A 21,438-nucleotide genomic window follows, 5' to 3' on the forward strand; every position below is an offset into this window, starting at 1 on the left:
GGGAGAGTTTTATTCGGGTTGCATTTTGATACAAACTTAACAAATTTCCACTTCCCAAACCAATATGCAAACCAGAACACAGTTATCATTTGGTATTCGCACTTCTCCAGATTTTGTGATGCAGTTCTCTGAACAAAAAATACCTACAAAAATGTGTATATTTGCAGAAAGGTGCACACAAAACGGCATATATTAGTGGGAAAAAACAGAAAAACATTATGCAAGGGAAAACTGCTTGCCAAAAATGTGTATATTAGGCAAAAGTTGAGTATACTAGTCAAAATGTGTTCAAAAAATGCATACAAAAGCTGACTTGAACACCTTTTGGGGGTGAAAAAGGCAGGAGTGACCTCAAGACTCAAGGTGACTTACAATAGAATTAAAACATACAAAATTTAAAACAGCTACAACAAGTGTTCATTAAAATGCAACCACCCCATAAAATAACTAAAGTATCAGTACCAAACATAAACAATTCAATTGATGGATTAAGCAGCCCATCATGTGCCATCAAATGCCTGAGAACTGAGGGAAATCCTAACCTGGTGCTACAAAAGGTGACAATGTTGGCACCAGGCGGGCCTCACTGAGGAGAGCATTCCATAATTGCAGGGGGGGGGGTTGGCATCACCAAGAAAGCCCTCTCCCTTGTTGCTCTCCTCTGAACCTCTCTCAGAGGAGGGCCTCAGATGTTGATCATAGGGTATGGGCATGCTCATACAAGGAGAGGCGCTCTGTCAGGTATTGCAGTCTCAAATTATATAAAGCTTTATAGGTTAAAAACAGCACCTGAAATTGGGCTGGGCAACATATGGGCAGCCAATGCAAATGGGCCAGAATTGGTGTTATACGTTGAGACCTTCTTGCCCCTGTCATCAGTCTAGCTGCTGCATTTTGCACAAGCTGCAATTTCTGAACCGTCTTCAAAGGCATCTCCACCTAGAGCACATAGCAGTAATATAACCTGGAGGTTACCAGAGCATAGATTACTTGACGCCAGGTTATCGCTTTCCAGATAGGGGTGTAGCCGGGCCACCAGCAAAAGCTGGTAGAAGGCACTGAGCCTCCAGGGACAAAGATGATTCCAGAAGAACCCCCAAGCTACAAATCTGCTCCTTCAGAGGGAGTGCAACCTCATCCAGAACAGGATGAACACCATCCATCCATTCAGAAGAACCACCCACTTATAGCATCTTGGTCTTCTGTGGACTGAATTTCAGTGTATTAGCCCTCATCCAGTCCATTGTCGCAACCAGTTACCACTCCAGCACAATCACAGCTTCACCTGATAAAGATGAAAACAAGAACTAGAGCTGCATGTCATCAGCATACTGATGACAACACACTCCAAAACTCCTGATGACCCCACTCAGCAGTTTCATATAGATATTAAATAGCATAGAGGACCAAATGGTACCCTGCAGAACCCCACACTGGCGAATCCATGGGGCCGAGCAATATCTCCTGAGCACCACCTTCTGGAACTGACTGACCAAATAGGAGCAAAAGCACTGTATTGTAGTACCCCACTCCCGCAACTCAGAAGGTCACCTCAGAAGGTGGCCTGAACCCCAACTGAAATGGATCCAGATAATCTGTCTCATCCAAAAGCAACTTGCTTTGATCAGGGACATATGCAAATTCTGTTTTGATTCATTTTTAAACCAGAATTTGCCCCATTTGCACCCCTGAATGCGAACATAAATGAGACCATGTGTTTTGGGCAAAGCTTGCACAGTCCCAAACTTGCAGTTGTTCAGTGCCAAACCACCTGGTGTGTTTGCAGTCAAACAAAGAAGTCGATCTCTTAGTAAATAGCTTTTATTATGTGAAACAGTGAGATCAACAGCATTTTAGGTTACAGACTCTTTCAGCCTCCAGCAGCCTAGGCTAAGGTCGCTAACTAGCTTTGCACCATACTACGTAGACTACCCAAAGATCTTTTTGATGGAGGTACTATTTCTATGAAACTTGCAATGAATCTGGTGCCCACCCACAGCACAAAGCCTGAGCGGTTTTTCTAGTCCCACCTTCAGGGAGGGTCTTCTCCTGGGGACTTTTTTTGATGGGCTAACTATGTAGAATGCCTTAGTTCTTGAAGTTGTTCCTCCCTCTTGACCTGACATGTGATTCTGGCATCTGTCACTTCCAACTCCTCCCTCCCTCTAAGATTTTGTATTCCCACAGACTAAGAAGTTTCTGTTTGGCTTTGCACCAACTAATGAATTGGCATCTGGACAGATTCCTCTGTTCCCCTGTCCCCCTTTTCTTGGAACCTTGGTAACTCCCCCACTGCTTCACCCCTCTCCTCTTCAGACTCTGAGTCAGCTCCCACGCTCTCTCGAGATGCTTCAGTAGAGGTGCTAGGCCCAGTCTGTACTGCGATGCTGCTTAAAAAAGTGTGTCCTGTAGAAAAATGTACACTTCAAAAATGTGCATTTTGAGGGAATGTGCATTTTCATTTTTTCGGACAAAAAAAAAAAAGCTCACCATCAGGAAAGGAAACACGGTGGACCAAGCTTTGAGGTAGAACTCAGAAACTCTTGATGACCTGGGGCCAATCTACACTGTGTCTGCTAGCGCATTGAATTTGGTAGACTGGAGAGGTAAATGCCATCATATTAAAATGTGATTACCACACTCACCCTGTTTCCCCATTGCAGTATTTCATCGAATGCGCAAGCACAGTTCACACTCGAGCACTGTGCTGTTTTCCTGCTCTTAAAGACAGCGGCTCTCATTGGAGGAGCAGAAACTTCCTGTTTCTGCTGATTCCCCGTCCACCATCCCTCTCTTCCTCTATCCCTGTGTGTGTGTGGGGGGATTGCACAGGCATCCTGTTGGGGCTCAAAGCCCTGCGAGAATTTACCACTACCCCCCCTCACACACCAGTTCCCTCAGCAAGAAGAGGGGAAGAAGGCAGAGCCTCTCGTCCTCCCCCCATCATTGCTACAGCAGCAGTGGCACAGGAGAGGCTGGTCATTTTCCACATGTTTTCCTGGCCTTAAGGAAAATGACCAGCTTGTCCCTTCCCGCCACCGCTGTAGCAGGTGGGGGTGGAGGGAAGAAGGAGGCACCTATCCTCTTCCCCCCACACACACCTGCTGGGGGCCAGGGCAAGAGCCTGGGGGCTGTCTGCTGATGCTCTTTTCCCCGCACCAGCCCTTGACAGCCGGCGCAAGGAGGGGCAGTGGCAGCGGCACCCAGCGCTCGCGTTTTGGGGGAGCTGCTAGCTTCTTTGAAGCTTTGAAGCTTTGCATCCTCAAAAACCGCCCTGTGTTTGCCCCCCGCTCCTGAGATGACTTTAAAATTGTCCATGGACATTTTTATGTTAGTCCATGGACACTGAGGACTGTCTGCCTGGATATGTGTGTGTTTTCCATGCAGCAAGCATGGATGGGACTGTGAAAACATTTACGCTTACCTTGGCTTGCCCAGGCAAGTTTGCAGCGCAATCGGGCTGGAGAAGCTACGATTCTTCGAAGATTCATTTCCTCGAAGATTCGCTTCTTTGAAGTTTTGAAGATCTGAGGCTTTGAAGCTTTGAAACTAATGCCTTAATTTTTAAAAAAAGCTGAAGTGGGGGATAGAGGAGGGTAAAACTTAGTCTCATTTGAAGGGATAGAACGACCTCCTGTCAATGCAGGAAGCCTGATTCCCAGGCGGTCTCCCATCCAAGCACTGACTGGGACCGACCCTGCTGAGCTTCCGAGATCAGACAAGTGCACGCACATCCAGCCCTTTGGTTGTTGCTGAGGAAATGGGGAGTGCTGAGGAACCTATGCAAACAGTAGCCAGAAGACAACAAGGGGCTGTCGAGAGCTGTGATTGGACAAGAGGGAAATACAAACACCACCATATATGGACAGGCGTGGGAGGGGACTACAACCAGATACAGTAACAAATGTGGAAAATCAGAGCACATTAAGGGGAAATACCAGGATATCAGGGTATTGAAAGTGGTAGCACGGAAGTGGGAAATTTTGGTTCCAATTCAGGGCGGGTACTGCGTAGTGTGAAAGATGGGCGGTGAAACCTCATTGGAAGTGAAAAAAACTGTAAGTGTAGATTGGCCCCTGGAGCTTTGCTGATTCTCCCATCCTTAGCTTTGATAGATAATTAATTTGCTTTGGTATATGTCTAAATCAATTACATTAATGCGCTGAACTTTACCCCCCCCCCAGTAATGTTGACAATAGATATCCTATTTCAGGAATCCAAGCAGAAATTGTAATCACAAGCAGCTGCCCTCGTTGTTGCTGTGGTACTTGAATCTGCTCCGCTGCATGGAAAAGGGTGCTTCTCCCCTAAATTTCAATAGTTCCAATTCAGATAAAATATCAACGTGCACTAAACTTAACTATTGAGTATTCAAGCGTTCTGGAGTGAAAGCTAGCAATTATGTTCTACTTCTAAGCTGCAGCAGGCCATAGTAACAGAACAGATGGTGCTGTTTTAGTTGTTTTCATTAGACACAATGCATAAACATATTTATGATAATAATAGAATGATTTCTATTTCCATTCAAGCATAGCTTTTCTCTGTTGATCATTCCATGCCTTCCTATTCCCTGTAATGTCATCACCTCCCTTGACCCCAACTTGTTGGTGGCATTTTTCCAGTTGGTCCAGCAGAGAGGTGAGGGGAATAACTGGCTGCAAAGGCAGCATGTAGGGGGCCAAAAGGGGTGAAGCATTAAAAGTAGAGCTGTGCACAGATAGCCTCTCAAAATTCTCCAGCCTAGTTGTGGGCAGAGAAATTGGGGGGACAAAATGGCCTCAAAATGACCTCTCAAAATGGCCTCTCAAAATGGCCTCTGAAGATTATCCAGCCTATTTGTGGGCAGATAAATTGGGGGAACAATTTCACTGAATTTCCCCTAGGGACAGAGAAATTCTCCAACAGTTTCTCACAGAAAGGGCTCACTATTGGCAGCAGTTGTAGCACAGCTTCTTTCTTTTTTCTTCTTCTTTTTTCCTCCAGATTTTTGGTTTATTGCAGTGTTCCTGCAAGTGGCAACAGCATCAAATATGTTGAGGCTTCCACTTTTCTGAGGCATAATTTTGAATTTCTTTTGGTTTTTGAGCTTGCCTAATCACTGCGAGGTAGCTGAGGGTGCTGTGTGAGTTTTCTCTCTCTATTGCACATCTTTCCATTGCTCTGCAGCCTCCCAGGCCACCTGCACTTCCTGAAGTGAAGAAGCCCCATGGGAGGAATTGTGTCATGATGTCTGCCTCATGATGGCTTTAATTGAACTGCGGGAAGCTGAGAAGGCTACAGGCTGCTGCAGATATTATTGTACAATGAATCTGTTATACTCCATGGCCACCCTATAAGTAAATTAAGCTCCATAGCCACTTCATCAGTAAAGTAAGCACAAGAACCCCAAACTCAACCCATGGGAATTTCTCAGAAACTTCTTCTCCTTTGAATTTCTTTTTGAAAGCAATTTCTTTTCTGTCAAATTGAATGAGAATGGTTGAAAAGAATGTGGGAGAAATTTTCATCACAGCACAAATTAAAATTGCTCCCTCTGAGGAGACCTCTTTTCCCCATTGGCTCAGTGCCCACCCTCACTCCCAAGATGTAGTGTGTGGAAACCAGTTGCCAGTTAATGGGGCTGCATATTTATTTGTTTACCCTCTTATTAATCCTGCCCTAGCTCAGCATGGGGCTCCCAGAAGAGACTGGGTTGCAGCGGCAGTACTGCCTGGAAAGGCTGGATCACATCTGGCACAGCAAGATCATGTCCAATGAAGCACGGTTAGGTTAGGCAATGCAGGCTCCCAACAAGCAAGGCGAGGCAAGGCCTATCAGAACCCTGGACAGGTCATTAGCTGAAATACACTCACAAGGAGCAGCTGTCTCAGCAACAAGTAGAGGCCTTCTGAAGGATGATAGTTCTGGACTTGCTCCCTCTGGGAAGCTGTCTACTTCTTAAATTGCCACTGCCTGATTCTGCAGCTGCTGGCTCCTACAGCATGGCAGAAGTGAGAACTGCATTGTGGGGGTGCCTTCTGAGTCTGAGCAGTCTGGTAATGCTACATCTCCTGGCCTGGAAGGTCCCAGAGTAGCAGATGATGAGTTACTGGATGAAGCTTCCTCCCACTCTGAGCCCTCCACTGAGCCTGAGCAGGGATTGAGGCCAGACAACTTGACACTACCCTAGATTGGCCTTTTGGCTGGTGGGTGGGGATCAGTCTGTGCCACACTGCCTTAGAGGTGAGGCCGGTTGAAGGGCAGTGCTCAGGTAGTTAGTAGGCTAGAGCACTGCAGAATTCTGGGACAGATTCAAAAATACTTTGGTGAGCACCCTAACTCATCTTTTGGGGTGAAGGCAGGTTTCCTTAACTTGTTCCTGTAAGGCCATATGGTTAGAAGAAAGGCAGACAGGACCTCCACTTGGGGCATACCTGACTCACTCACGCAAAGCCTCAGGGCATGTGCAGGCGTGATGTGGGCAGACTTTCCTCCACACTTAAATGTGAGGACTGTGAGGTGGCATGGTTAGGGGAAAGACTAGCCATTGTCCTTGAGCCAGGTAAGCTGTCTGAGAAAAGGGATAAGGATGAAGGGGTATCTTCTTTCACCTTGGCCTGAGAGGGCCCCACACTGGATTTAATTATTTAGTAAACTGAAGATTTGGAATGTGCAGATCCTGCTTTGTAAAAATTAATACACATAGTTGCTCAAATGACTGAGTCTCACCTCTTTATTACTGGGCCTGGGTGCAATCTTCCATTTCTTAGAGGAGCCATCTCTGAAGCTCCATAAAACATCATAAACCCCTGTGTCCTCCTTATAACATTTCATCTGTCTGGTACACTGAGTGCAATGTGGAAGTAAGATAAAAATCTGATATGTCCTCATCCTTACTTCTTTATGGTGAGTGGGTACACTTTACCAATGCCATCTTAATAAACTGGAAGTCTCCTGTCTTTGCTGACTAAGATCCATTTACAATATAAAATGGCAGGACAGAAGTCCTAACATAGACTGGAATTTGGAGTGCTGTCAAATTCCTGGCATTGAGAGCATACTTATTGAATCTCAGTTCCATCAGGTAGGTCATGTAGTTGTAGTATTTCATCATCTGAACAAAAGAGTTGAGCACATTCCAGCAACAAGACCCCCCTGAGGTATAAAGATCAACCTCAGGGCAAGCATACCTGTTACCATATGGGGCATACTTAAATGGTCTGTATCTCAAGGCCATGCTAGAGGAGAGATGCACCTAATCTCTACAGAAGAAGAGAACATGGCATAAGGTAATTTCTGTGACCTGTGGGCCTTACACTGATACACATATTTGCAGAACATGCAGAACATCTCCGCCAATGTAAGACTGGACTTACATCTTATGTGAAGCCATAACAATTAAGTGAACACGGCTGTATACCCATTCCTTTTAGCAATGAGGGGAGAGGAAACAGAAATAAAAGGAAAAAGACACACACAACTCCAAACTATGCTGCACACATAACCTTCTCCAGTATTTGTTATATGTAAGGGATATCTTTTCTTTGGCAAGCATACAAAGATTGCTGAAACTTAATTCCAATAAAAACCAAAGAAACATTTGAAAAGCATGGGAACTGATGGAAAGCAAGGAAATATATCTATTAGCACTGAGAAGCAATTTACTTCATTCTACTGAAGAAGCAAACACATGGGCGCAGCATGTCATTTCCTTTTCTTGTCACAACTTTGTGACACACATACACACCCCTGCCACTGCCCCCCCTCCACAAAACAGCACCATAGCTCAGTTATAACACCCACAGTGAAAGCCATGCCTTGTGACTTTACATTTTGTGGTATTGGAGGCAAATTTCTGAAATTATACCCTCAGCTTAGAAGCAACCACACACTAACTCTGTGAGCTTCCTGTTCTGGTAGCGCTTACTAAAGATGGAGGAGTTAGAGAAGCTAGACAACAGCCAGCCAGCCACCAAGTGGAAAAATATTTTCCAGCATGTAGGCAATAGCATAGTGATGGGGGGAAGCTGTATCTATTGGACTTCTGACTGTCACGCAGAAATGGAAAGTTCAGGTGGAAAGGTAACAGCCCTCCTTTCACCCTGCCTATGAAAAAATACAGTATTTAGTGTTCTCAGATATTGTCTGAATGCTTTTGTATAGTTGTATATGCAGCCGTGTTACTATGAGATTAAAATTGGCTTTTCCACAATTTAAAAAAATGTGGGCCAAAGCTATTTGTGAGCACTTAAAAAGAGTAAAGTGAACAGCATTTGCAGGTGCTTGCAATTGCAGAGGAGTGAGCTATGCATGAGCAAGTTGCTGGATGAAATGGCTGAGTGTAAGCAAGTCACGTTTGCTTCAAAACGTGATTTCAGGATCTCTCTGGACACAGTGCATGGCAGTTGTTCCAGACCAGTGGAGCTGTTGACAAGAAGCTAGAGACATGTGCAGATTGAAAATGAGCCCCCTTGCTGGTTCCAGTGGAATCCAGCTGGCCTGCTGTGGAACTCGTGTTTTAGTATCATACAGTGGGACGGATCCAGTGAGTGCTGCCCTGAACAATGGCGATAGGGACAGATACTGGCTGCTTCACTGAACACTTCACAAGCTCTTCCATTGTAGAGCATGAAGATTCCATGCTGGAGGAGGACGTGCAAGTGAAGTTGCACTTCCTAATTTCAGCTTAACCTGTGGGACATTTGAAAAATAAATTGCATCTATGGGAGAGGTGTAGAAGCTATCCTATGCATGGGATAGCTTCTACATCTCTCCCTTGTACTTCCATTACATCAGCCATATGAAATTAGGATTGCCAACCAGCCATTATTTTGCTGGTCCGATCAGTAAAATTGTGTTCTGGTAATTAATACAAGCCTCTGAAAGGATACGCTTCAGAGCCAGAACAACAACAATTTGTTTACCATAGATCCAGACTGGCCAGGTTCCGCCCATGATCCACCAAATTTCACCCCAGCTTCACCTTTTGACCTGTCCAGGAGGACAGTATATTTGAAAAGGTGGCAACAATCAACCCAGACTGGAAGCACAATAACACACACACACATACTTCCTTCACTGCATCCAGGTAAAATGTGAAATTTCCCTTATGAATAGTGTTGTGCATTATGTGAATTCCAGGTGCATGGGGACTTGTAAGTGGGGTGTCCTTTGAAGAGTGTATGGAAACTTCAGCTGACCAGAGCTGGTTATGTGGAACATGTGGCTTCATTCCTGTACCAGTTTCACTGGCTTCCAGTTGGTTTCCAGGGTCTTTAAAGTGTTATTACCTTTAAATTCCTAAATAGCTTAGGTCCAGGATGCTTAAAGGACTGTCTCCTACCGCATGAAATTACCTGCTCTCTCAGGTCATCTGGGGAGACCCTGTTGCATGTCCTGCTGGCATCTGAAATTCAGTTGGCCAAAATGCATCATAGGGTCTTCTCTGTTGCTGCGCTTAACTTATACAATACTCTACCCCAGAAGAACTGTTTTGCTCCTCCTTGATGCGTTTCTGAATGAAGCTGGAAGACATTCTTGTTCTGGCAAGACTTTGCTCTGTTGGGTAGCTGATTTAGATCTCTCCCCCCCCCTTTTTCCAGATTTCCTGCTCTTAATAGTTTTTTTAAGCTGCTGTCTCCCATTTGTTGCTTTAGTTTAATATTTTAAATATGTTTTCTTGATTATTTGTGATATAAGCAGCCTTGAGCACCTCTGCTGAGTAAGAAAGGCACAATATATATATTTTTAAAAATAAAAAGATCAGACATTAGTTAAGGAAGCTAAGCTGTGTTACACCCAATGCTTCTTGGCAAGCAACTGAAGAATTGTGAAACTCATTTTGCATATACAGTGGGTCTTTGGGCTTGTGTTTCTTGACCATGCCACAAAGCAAACTGCTCTTGAAGCTAGATGCTTTAGAAAGCAGTTTAGGGAGCAATCCTATGGTCCAAAGAAAGTGTTTTGGGGGCCATAGGATTTTTCGGATTCCTGGTTCTGGTCAGAGGTAGCATTCCAGTCTCACAGCCAGGAATCCGTGCTCCCCAACCCCTCAAAGCTGGTGTGGAGAGAACCGTGCTGGCTACTTCTCAAGATCACAAAGGCGACCCACAAAAGCAGGTAAAAGGAGCATGCTGGTGGGTAGGGAGGGGACTGGGGAAGCCAGGATATGACATACCCCAAGGCCTCCCAGCCTCCTTCTTTCTCACGCCAACGTGCCCCAACTAGACAAGCAAAAAGCTTGTCTAGCCAAAATTCAGAGTGGGAGGAGCGTGGAGGTGAAGATCGCCTCTGCCACTCCTCCTGCTCTGCACTGGATGCTTGTAAGCCTTCGAGTTCAGGGACAACAAGCATTGGCATAGGACTGCACCCTTATGATATGATGTGGAGGTCTGCTGTATGAAGAGAAAAAGAAAAAAAAATCCCACTGGTCATGCCCAAGGGCAATCTTTGGATTTTGACTGTTATTCTAAAAAAGAGGCATGTCCAACTCTCTTTAAAAAATTGTCTCCAGTTTTGAAATATGGATGGAAGATCTGTCAGTTTTGGTTTCTCTCCCTTTTTCAGTTTTCCAATTTTCAGTGTGTTTTGTCCTCAGTTTTGAGAATTTTTCTTATCTTAAATTCAGTTCATCTTGAATGTTGAGGGGGGGTTAAGTTCTCGCATGAAAATTCATACACATTTTTGTGTGTATTTTTCCTGATACATTCATTTTTCTGCAATTTTATCTAAAATGCACATTGTTTGAAATTAATTTCCTAATATAACAATTGTTAAAATTATTTTCATTGGCATCTGCATTTTTTTGTTTGCATTTTTTTATTGGAGAGCTCCATTGCAAAATTCTGAAAAGTGTGCATTTCGAAGGATAACTAAGGGCACAATCCTGTGCATGTTCAGACAGAAAAAAGGCCTATAACTCCCAGCATGCCCCAGTCAGGGCATGCTGGGAGTTGTAGGCCTTTTTTCTGTCTAAGCATGCATAGGTTTATGCCTTGAGTTTCAGTCTGCATATTGGTTCACAAACTTAAGTGAGAAATGTGGTAAGTTCACATTAAAGTGTGATCTGAACACATTTCTCCCCCAACTCTATTCTGAAGTGGGCTCTAGGTTCACCTGAGTATAGGGGGTGCCATTTCACTGAGTATACTTCTACAAACTCCTATAAGCAAACCCTGAAGTGAACAGAGCTGAGCAGATGTTTGCTTATTGTGAAAAGCAAAGTATACTTGGGGGTATGAATCTTAAGCCTTGAACAGATTTATATTCCTTGCAAGAAAAAAAACATGCCCCCACAGCTAAATAAATGTATATTTACAAATGGAATGCCATGGAAGGTAATCAGAGAATTGACAGAGAATTCAGAAAGAGATAATTGATGAAGTACTTAGTAGGCACATTCTTTATTTCATGGCACAGCTAAGCCCCGAAAGGTAGAAATAATATGCAGGATTATGAGATGCTTTCTTTTACTATTCTAGATGGGGTTAAATGTGGCTATAAAGAAATCGGAAAGACTGGCTGGAACTAAGATCCCGGTAAGCAAGTGTCTCAAAGGATATTTTTCATCCTGACTGAAGTTAATCAGAATGGCTAATTCTGAAGCCAGATGAATATACAATATTCAGAAATGTGCTTGAATAAACATTAAGCATGGTGAAAAGCTACTTTTTACTGCTGTATGAAGACAAAAGGCTACCATGAAGAAGAAAAATAATAATAACAACAAAGAGATGGAAAAGGGGAACCGAAAAATATATTTTGAACACCAAAAGAATGGTAAGGATGTCAGGGGAGTTAATAGGAAAGCTGAAGTTCTACTGAAAAATACTCAGTTAGCGATGGTCAATTGCAGGTTGTTATTTTTAGCAAGGATCCATTGCTTTGCACTTGCTGTTTTGCTTCTCATCCTCCTTACTTTTGACTTGAGAGTATATCAAGAAAAGTTGGATAACATTACACCTAAAACTTTAAATCCCCCAAGTCCCTGCCCCTTTGGAGAAGATCTGCTCCCTTAATCTCTTTTTTACTATGGCCTAAGTTTTAGGTTGAATGATGAACCTGATCAACTTACTTTAACCTTTTGGAGCTTTCACCCAATTCTGACAATACTTTGTATTAATATGTTCTCCTTCTGAATTGATTTTATGCCACAGCTAAGGCTGAATTGGTGTCATGTGTACCAATAGTTATGATAACAGTATGATAACAGTATAACTGCTATGTGTAGATTCAGCCTAAGTTTAATCCTGGCATCTCCAGATAGGGTTGGGAAAGACTCCTATCCCAAACTCTGGAGCTGCTGCCCGTCATTGTAGATGCCCCTTCCCCAACCTGGTGCTCTTCAGATGTTTTAGACTACAACTCGCAGGATTCTTGACCATTGGCTATGCTGGTGGGGCTGATGGGAGTTGAAGTCCAAAAACTCTGGAGGGCACCAGGTTGGGGAAGGTGGGTGTTAACAACACTGAGCTAGGTGGACCCTTAGTGTGTCTTGGTATATGCTTTCTATGTTCTCAAATTCCTACATTACATTTTCATATATAGGCATTCACCAGGCCCTTCCAAACAGAGATGTCAGACAAAAATGTTGCATTGCAAGACGTTGTTTCAATTCCAGGTGTATTGATCTCATTTTACCTAACAGCAATGAAAGAAAGCAAATTCCTTTGCCTTCTGGCTAGATATACTTTCAGTTTTATGTTTCAGCTGAGCTATATAGGTTGCTTCCAATTTTCTCTGGGTATTTGATTGTGGTGCAAATGTTTTTGCTGTTTGCAAAGGAGTTATGATATTGTTTCTTCACAAGTTATTGCTGAGAAGCTGTTCACGGAAGTGCAAATTGAGGTTTCTAATTAGCCCCTGGGTTAATGCTGTTCAGTGATGCCAAGGCAATAAATGATACACTGTAAATAAGCATCTTAAGCTCAGATATAGAAACAGAAGAAGGAACGGGCACATTATCTTTCCTGTTAATTAATTATTATCTGCTGTATTGCCACAAATTGCTTGGAAGGAAAAGGGAGACATCACTAGTTCAGCAGAAGTTATATATCCATACCTTTGTGTCTTTTCAGATGACACCTTTATGCCATGGTAGTGGTAATTGCCCTTTGGTAGCTGCAATGTCAGTATAAACATCTAGCACTAGAGGAATATATATTTAACTACTTTATTTTATTTTAAAAGCTTATACCCCACCTATTTCCCCAAAAGGAAACGCAAGGTGGCAAACAAACCAAGATCAACAATATTTAAAACAATTTTAATCCTAATAGACCACCAACAACAATACAATTGTAAAAACAGCAGTTCAGCATGAGGGCTAAAAACACTCAAGGGCTATTACATTTTAAACTGTGTTGGCAGAGCACTCCACACAGTGGTTGCAGCCATCAAGAAGACTCTAGGCAAACCTTCCCCCAACCTAGTGCCTCCCAGATGTTTTGGACTATAACTCCCAGCATTCCCAACTATTAGCCGTCCTGGCTGGGGCTGATGGAAGTTGAAGCCCAACACATCTGAGGGGACCAGGTTGGGGAAGGCTGCTCCTAGACCCTGTGGCTGCCTGCCTAGCTTCATGATGCCAGGGGATCTGAAATAGTGTCCAGATAATGACTGGAGCATGTGGGGAGGAACATGTAGAAGAAGGAAGTCCTTAAGGTGCCCTCTTTAGAGTGTCACTATGTAGGGAATACATGGGGAAGGGCCATAGCTCAGTGGTAGAGCACTTGCTCCGCATGCAAAACTCCCAAGTTCAATCCCTAGCATCTCCAGATTGGGCTGGGAAAGACCCCTGTGAGACCCTGGAGAGATGTTGCCAATCAGTGTAGACAATACTGAGCTTGATGGACCAGTGATCTGGCTCATTATAACCCAGGTTCATATGTTAATATGGCATCAGTGGATGAGGTGTGATGACTGAGTGGTCTATTGGGGACTGGAGCTGTTGCTTCTACAGGTTTACTGGGATACTGTTATTTGGCTTTCCTGTATGTTGCCTTTTGAAGCCCCCATCACCTCTGTTGCTCTCCTGCAGTAATGACTGGGTTAACACAACACAACCCACACTCAAGACTGAGTATGGGTTGAGTGTGGGTTATCATTGAACCATGGATTGTTGTTGAACCATGGGTTATTGTGTTGTGTGAACCCAGCCATGCTAACAAACCATGGTTTGTTAACCACAAAAAACCCACAAAGAGAACCCATGGTTTGTTGTTGGGTTGTGAACTATGGGTTGTTCATGGTTAACAAAGCATGGTTTGTTACTGCAGCTGGGTTCACATAACACAACAACCCAGGGTTCAATGACAACCCACACTCAATCAATAATCAGCTTTGAGTGTGAGTTTTCATTATGTGTGAACCCAGCCATTGTTTACGTGGACTTTCAAAAGGCTTTTGACAAATGCTATTGTCATAGGTGGCACCATCGTCTCTCGTGGCAGACACTTTGCCTTTCAAACAAATGAAGATGGAGCTGTTGAACTGTTTGCTCTGATACTTTCCCATCTCTTCAGCCCATACAGGAAAGCTATGCCAATGGGGCCACTGTAGTATAGTAAATAAAGGGCTGGGCATGAACTAGAGAAAGAGCAGGATTCAAATTCTTGCTCAGTTCAAATCGCACTGACTGGGTTTAGGCTAGTCCCCCAAGAATGCTTCTGTGATCTCCATGGAGATCAATAAAGGTTGGCCAAACATATGTTTGGTGATCCACTGTGCTATAACAGATGGGCTAGATAAAGTTGTCTATGTCATCTAACCAGTTGGTGGAGCTATTAGTTCAGTTGCTTTGCTTGACAGTATTAGTGATTCATTCATTTTTTAAATTTCTATCCCATGCCTTCAGTGCCACTGGCAATCTCAGGGTGGCTTACAATAAAAAATTCACATAAAATATTACATGCCAACACATCACTAGTCTGAAACAATAACAATATTAAACATCAGCCAAATGCAGAGAAGAAAAAACCCTCAACATAATCAGGAAAAACAGCCACTTCAAAGGGCTAAAAAGTGTTAAAATTTGATGTGGGGGGAGTCCTTGGTTGACAAACCTCCCCAGGAAAGACTTCACAGATAGGATACCACCATTGAAAAGACTCTTCTGGCTGCCACCTGCTTTATGTCTGTTAGTGGGAGCACCTGGAAAAGACTCATAGAATAGAATCTAGAATAGTAGGGTTGGAAGGGGCCTACAAGGTCAGAGGGGGCAATCCTGTCCAGATAGGTGGCCACCTCTGAACTCGGAGGCGACTGCCTGTCCAATGCAGGGTGGGAGAAGCACAGAGGGGATTGATCCTTCCGTACTCCTCCGGCTCTGCATTTTCGGCTAGACAGCCAATTGCGGCTGTGTAGCTGCAGGAGGGCTGAGCGGGGGAAGGAGGCTGCCATATGACACATTGGATGTGTTGTACAGGCATTTCCACCCTCCCTGCCCCAAAATGCCCCCAACCATGCCCCTTTTCACCCCTGCTGGGGGGTGGGCCCCTGCTAGAGTGTGGGCCCCTGGCAGGTGCCCAACCATGCCTTGACACCAGTCCTGGTTGCTTTCTGCATACCTTTTGTGGTGTCATGTCACTGAAAAGAGAATATGTAAGCCAAATGTGATGCTTCTGCTTCCTTTGAATATGGTTACCTCAGTGTGTTCTTGGGAGCTCCCAGTCATGTGACTGTGTTGTTCCCTCCATCACAGATTATCAGGGCAAATGTACATGTTTCATTTTTCACAGGGGATTCTAATGCAAGCTGAGTAGTCTTCACAATTCTTCTGTGCTTCCTTGTTCTCACAGCTATGCTCCAACTTGGTGAAATGTAGCAAAGGGTGAGAGACCGTTAATCTTCCAATAGGAGAAACAATACGGCTTTAGCCTGAAGCTTCTTGGAATGGCCCCCAGTACTGAAATGATCAGCTGTTCAGAAGACTGTATGTGCCATGGATTAATCTGATGATATGTATCCAAATTACTGGGATTCATAAAGTTTGCAGCCACACACCAACCAACCAAACAATAACAAACTCATGTTGTGAGGGTAGTTCATGCTTTCTATATCCAAATCATGAATTTCCACAGAATGAATTTATTCTTTTCATATGCATGGTGGAATCCACGCTGTTTATTAAACCACTCCTTTTTATATCAAAGACACTTGGTTCAATGACAGCATTTCCCCCCCAGGAAAAAGAATATATTTTCCTCGTCTTTATTAATCTTGTTAAGGTAGTGTAATGGTGTTTCACAGTCTGTGAGCATATTTGTTTGTCAAGCTGAAAACTCAGCCATTATTATGTAACACCTATAATTAAGGTGGCTTTTATGTTTGTGTTGGGAAGCAGATGGACAGCTCATCTGAGCTAATAATTTGTTTTCTACTCCTAGGAAAACATTCAAGAGTTATCAGGCATATGTTCACTTCCTTTTCTGAAGAACCTGTGTAAGAAAATTGAAATGTATGTATATTTTTTGTTAAAAAAAATTGTCTTTCAATCAGTTTATGTTTTAGTTTCCTGTAGAAGATAATATACTGCACTGGAGATACACTTTGCATGCTGGAGTTTTTTGCAAACAGGCTTAATGCCCAGCAATTTCACTAGGATTGAACACAAGTAGAATTCTCTGTGCAGTTATGGACCCTGTCTTATCAGGGTTCCCAATTGCAAGGAGAGTTCTACTCACATTCAAGCAAATGAGGGTAGAACTCCTATTCAGACCTTGCAAGTTCAACATGGCAAGGTCTGAACCAACGGGGCAAGGCGGTGCACCTTTAGACATAGGGGGCATGTACATGGCTCCATTGCAGTACACACTTAAAACCCTCACACATGCAAGCAAACACTTGAACAGGGCTAAAGATACATAATATTTATGATATTATGTATGTTTAAATATCTTCCTTGGGATTTCCCCCACCCCAGCCCCCTGCTTAAGTGTCATTAATTTATGAGAGGTCTTTAAGCAGAAAGTGTTATTGTTGCCTTTGCAGGATCTGCTCTACATCTTGGACTTTATTCAAGGTTGTAGGTTCATGCAGAATTGGGTGTAATGACCATCAGAACTGAAGCTCTTTGATTAGCCCTGCTGTTTTGGTTAAAAATCATATCTAAGCAGGTATCAGAGTTTATTCTGATGGTATTGGAGGAGATGGGCCCAAGCTCATGGAAGCAAAACATGTAACTGGTTGTCATAAGTTTGGGATTTTCTGCCTCTTTTCATTTAATCCAAGGATATAATCGAGCTAAAGTAATATTGCTCCAAAGGCTCAGGGACACTGAGATGCAATCTCAGGTGGCTGGATTAAGGCTTGTCAAGCTAACAACTTCTGTGCCTCTTTTGTTCCTTCATACCTATCTCTCCCAAAATACTGGGTAGATCTACCAAATATTAAAATGGGGGTACCTTTACTCGGGCAAGATTAAATGTTCTTCCTTTGGCGGACTGGGTGGATTGACATAAAGGGGCTCTTTCCAATATATTCATCCATTGTAAAAATAGTTGAAGGGAAGGTAATCTCTTGTAAAGGTTTGCTTTCTATTGTCTAATGCTGACAAATACATATCTTTCAGAACATCTAAATTTCTTGTCAAGGTTTTACAGATGCATGTTACAATGTTTAAAGGCTGCAAGGAAAATTATTCAATTATTCCGGGTCTATTAGTAGAGTTTTAAATTGTATAATGATATTTTCCCCCTATAACTGCGTATAATGGCAATTTGCTAAGATACAATAAACTCTTCGTTGTTAGTCAAGGTAGTTTAGCTACTTGCTCAACACGCTGCATTTCTTAAGCCCACGAGCACTATACTTTCCCCCTATGCAAGTTAATTAGGCTGCATTCCTATGCCCACTTACTTGTGAGTATTTCTGTTGAATAGCCATGTATAGGATTGCACTGTTAGTTCACTTTTAGGATGTATGGGCATAATTACAAAATTTTAATACATTTAAGTCTGATAATTTTAGTGGGAGAGATTTAAGTAAACGCTTTCTTTTGAAATCAGTAGAATAAATAGTCTGATCCTAACCATGATTATTAAGAAGTTGTTCCATTTGTTTTAGGATTGTGGAGTTAAATGCGTTTGGCTCCAATTCCATTTGCCTGCTTGAGGGTGCTTCCCAATGAGGCTTTTATCATGCCATCACACAGCCTCACTCACAGAATTCTAGGGGAGGGGGGGTATCCAGATGTCATCTTCCACTTGTAATCCTTCCATGTTTCTCCACAGTTTCTTCCATCTTCTTTCCTTACTGTGGAAAATCCATTAAAGGATAAAAGATGGGATAGCTACACAATGTCTTCTAATTGTTACCACTAGGACCCTTCCATCTGGAAGCACCCTGCATGTATTTCCTGCATTTTGTTGTGGGGATGGTGGTTGTAGGAAGATAATTGGGCTATTATTGGATGGGGTCTGTCATAAGTTTATACCCTGCCTGCCTGCTTGTGACATTTGGTATACATGGGAAGTCTCCCCTGTTTGTTTGCTCATTCATTGCCAAGGATGTTGGGTGTTCATATGTTCTGGCATCCTGGCATATATCTCCCAGCATTTTAATGGCATTCTTCCAACAGCATGACTTTTTGCCTGTAGCAAGGAAATCCTTCCCCCTTCCATTATGTAGGAATAGGGATATCATCTGCTTGGTTACATTAGTGCCACAGGAAGATATCGCCAATCTGCAAGAGCCCTTAGAGCAAGCACAAATGGAAATGTAACACAACTCTACTGCCATTTGTTCTCCACATCCTGATGTTAATGTGATTTTAAATCATGTTGCTACTGTTGGCTTTGTGACCCAGTTCCACCATCTCCTATAAGAAACTGGAAATGCTTTGATAGGGCTTACACTCAGGTTATAGATTTATGCAGTGATGCTTCTTGCAAATGTCACTATAATGTTCCTGCACGATTTGTGTAATGTAATATTTTGTGGAGTCCTGTCTCCAAGTATATCAGAGGTGTTAATGCCAGCACCAATGGAGCAATTTAGATCTATTTATCAAGGATGGATGCAATGACTGTGGTGCAAGATAAAGAAAATTAATAGGTACCTTATAGGAAGAAAAGGGGAAGCAGGCCTGATAGAAAGTATTGATTATAACATCCCTGAAAACCTAGCATCACAGATTTTAAAAAATCTTTTAACTGATGCTGTATTATTCTATGGTGCCTTATTATATTGTTTATGACTCTTGCTCTTGATATTAGCATGGTAAGGAGAAACTTGGCTCCCCCCCAAGTATCCTTGATACATTTTTTTTATTTCTGTCTTCCCAGCTTTTTCCTCTGCCTCTTCATGCCTTCTTCTTCCTCCCGCTCCTTCTTTCTATCCTTTCCTCCTCACCTCCTTCACACACACACACCCCCCGCCATCCCCTTTGCTTAGCTTATGCGCTTTTTGATTTTAATTTTTGTGAACCGCCCAGAGAGCTTCGGCTATGGGGCAGTATAGAGATTAAATAAATACATATATATATACATACATACATACATACATACCTTGTGATAGAGTTTGAAAGTGAAAATCAGCCAAGTAAAAAAGTAGAAAAAGCTCATATTTGTGATTAGGAAGGAAAGGAAGTTGTTTGTTATTGATTTAAAGGGTACTTTAAGTCAAGACTTGGATGCCTTTATAAAAGTCATGCATTTTTTCAACCTCCTGGATTTGGGCTAGATTCAAAATCTAGAGAATCATTATCTCATATAGTCTAAATTTTCACCAAGGTCTACTGACTACACAGAGCAATCCAGTGCACATGAACTGAGAAGTATGTTCCACTGAGTTCACTGGGGCTTCTCCCAAGTAAGTGTGCACAGAATTGCACCCTTCAGTACTCCAGTAAGATTAATTGGACTTCATGAGAAGTAGATTGATGCTCTCCACCTTATTTGTGGTGATTTGGTCATAATGCCACTTTTTAATTTGGACCATACATTCACACCTATGAGCTCTATCTTCCGTCGCAAGACTCTTGCTCAGAAACCAGCTTGCTCCACGAGTGCCTATGCACTCATGGACCACTAAAGCCACCCTAGATAATATTCTACAGAGTGGGGGAGCACCTGCCATTCGCAATTGTGAGAATGGGAGCTTTCCTCCCATTGTGAATAGCAGGAGGGTGGATGTTTCTAATTGGGACTTTAGTTGGTGGCAAGGGGTTAAAGCCCCTCTCCCGCACAGTCCCAATCTGGTACACCCGCCACCCCGCTAGCTTTTCTTTTTTTAAGAGCTATGTAAGGGCAAGCTTAGCCAAGCACAATGGCAACGAGAGGTGACCTACATGTAGTTCTGGTCTGAAGTCTCCTCCCCCTCATCGGACTTTTCTTTCCAACCAAGGTTGGAGGGAACAATTCAGAGACATCTGTAGGGGAGAAAGACCTTTGAGTTTTGGGTGGGGTGGGTAATTATTTGCAATTATGAAGCAGTGCAAGGGCTTTTCTTTTTAATTCTTCTTTTTCTAATTTTTTTTTTAGAGGTCCTGTCTAGTTTGGCCCTGAAAAGCACACATGCAAACAAAGGGCAATGTTCATAAAGATCCCCAACCAAATCACTCCAAGTTACAGTGGCCATTTAGGAATGGCCAAAAAAGAGGAAATATACCATCAAAACAGAGGACAAAAGATTATACAGATTTGTATAAAAGGTGCATATGCGACTTTATACGTATAGATACAAATTTAGAAATTATTATTATTATTATTTAAATAGAAATAGAGTAACTGGCACCACAGTGTGGAAGATTGTAACCAGGTGACCTGTGGGCATGCCTGTTCTGTTCTGGCACTAAGTGTTGATGGCCAACAGTTCTTACATTTCTTTATCTTTAAATTGGACAACCCTTCAAATAGAGGATGCTTCAAATAAAGGAGAGTCCTCTGGCAGCCCTTGAAAGAGAGCACTGTTCTCTGTAAAAGAGGAGACATGGCCACCCTATTTGCAGGTACATGTAAAGGAGGTCTTGGTGCCCACAATGACTGATGCAACCTGATAACTCCTGAGCCAAAGAAATGAGCTCTTTCCATTATAGAACAAATTGCTTGCTGTACAGGAGGCTGCACTTAGAGATGGAAACGGTGTAGAAGTGATAAGCGCAATTTAACTTTTTATAGCACAGTGAAAAATCATTTGTCTGCCATGCTGTGTTTTCCTCCCCAGTGTTATCAAGCAGAAGTTACCTTATCAAGACATGGATGGAGATAAATTTAGCCTTTTCCCGGTAAGTAAAGCCATATGATAGCAACATGATTCTTACCAGGGTCCCTTCCACACAACCCTTCCTTCATGAAAAGCCAGACTAGTACTGTGAAGGGTGTTTTGTATAGTTTTGAAATACTGTTTTCCTTTATGGAGAAAGAAAATAATTATTCTTTTATATTCTTTCTGGAGATTTGGCCATGAAGTTATATTGCCTGGAGAAGAAAATTGCTCTGCCAGAGGGTGTCATGTTTATTG

At 42.8% G+C, this 21,438-nt stretch overlaps 1 protein-coding gene across 2 annotated transcripts in view; it reads left to right on the forward strand.

Moving 5' to 3' along the window:
• Window positions 1-21,438, forward strand: part of AOAH (acyloxyacyl hydrolase) — a 117,759-nt gene that overhangs the window by 39,640 nt on the left and 56,681 nt on the right. For both annotated transcript variants that reach the window (XM_084857870.1, XM_084857871.1), the window contains exons 6-8: window positions 11,460-11,516; window positions 16,365-16,435; window positions 21,142-21,202. In XM_084857870.1, the coding sequence (XP_084713996.1) occupies window positions 11,460-11,516; window positions 16,365-16,435; window positions 21,142-21,202 (189 nt within the window). The remainder of the gene's footprint in view (window positions 1-11,459; window positions 11,517-16,364; window positions 16,436-21,141; window positions 21,203-21,438) is intronic.

This window comes from Heloderma suspectum, chromosome 5, assembly GCF_057233095.1.
Source record: "Heloderma suspectum isolate Gila_16-S chromosome 5, 16-S_ref, whole genome shotgun sequence".
Classification (NCBI taxonomy): Eukaryota; Metazoa; Chordata; class Lepidosauria; order Squamata; family Helodermatidae; genus Heloderma; species Heloderma suspectum.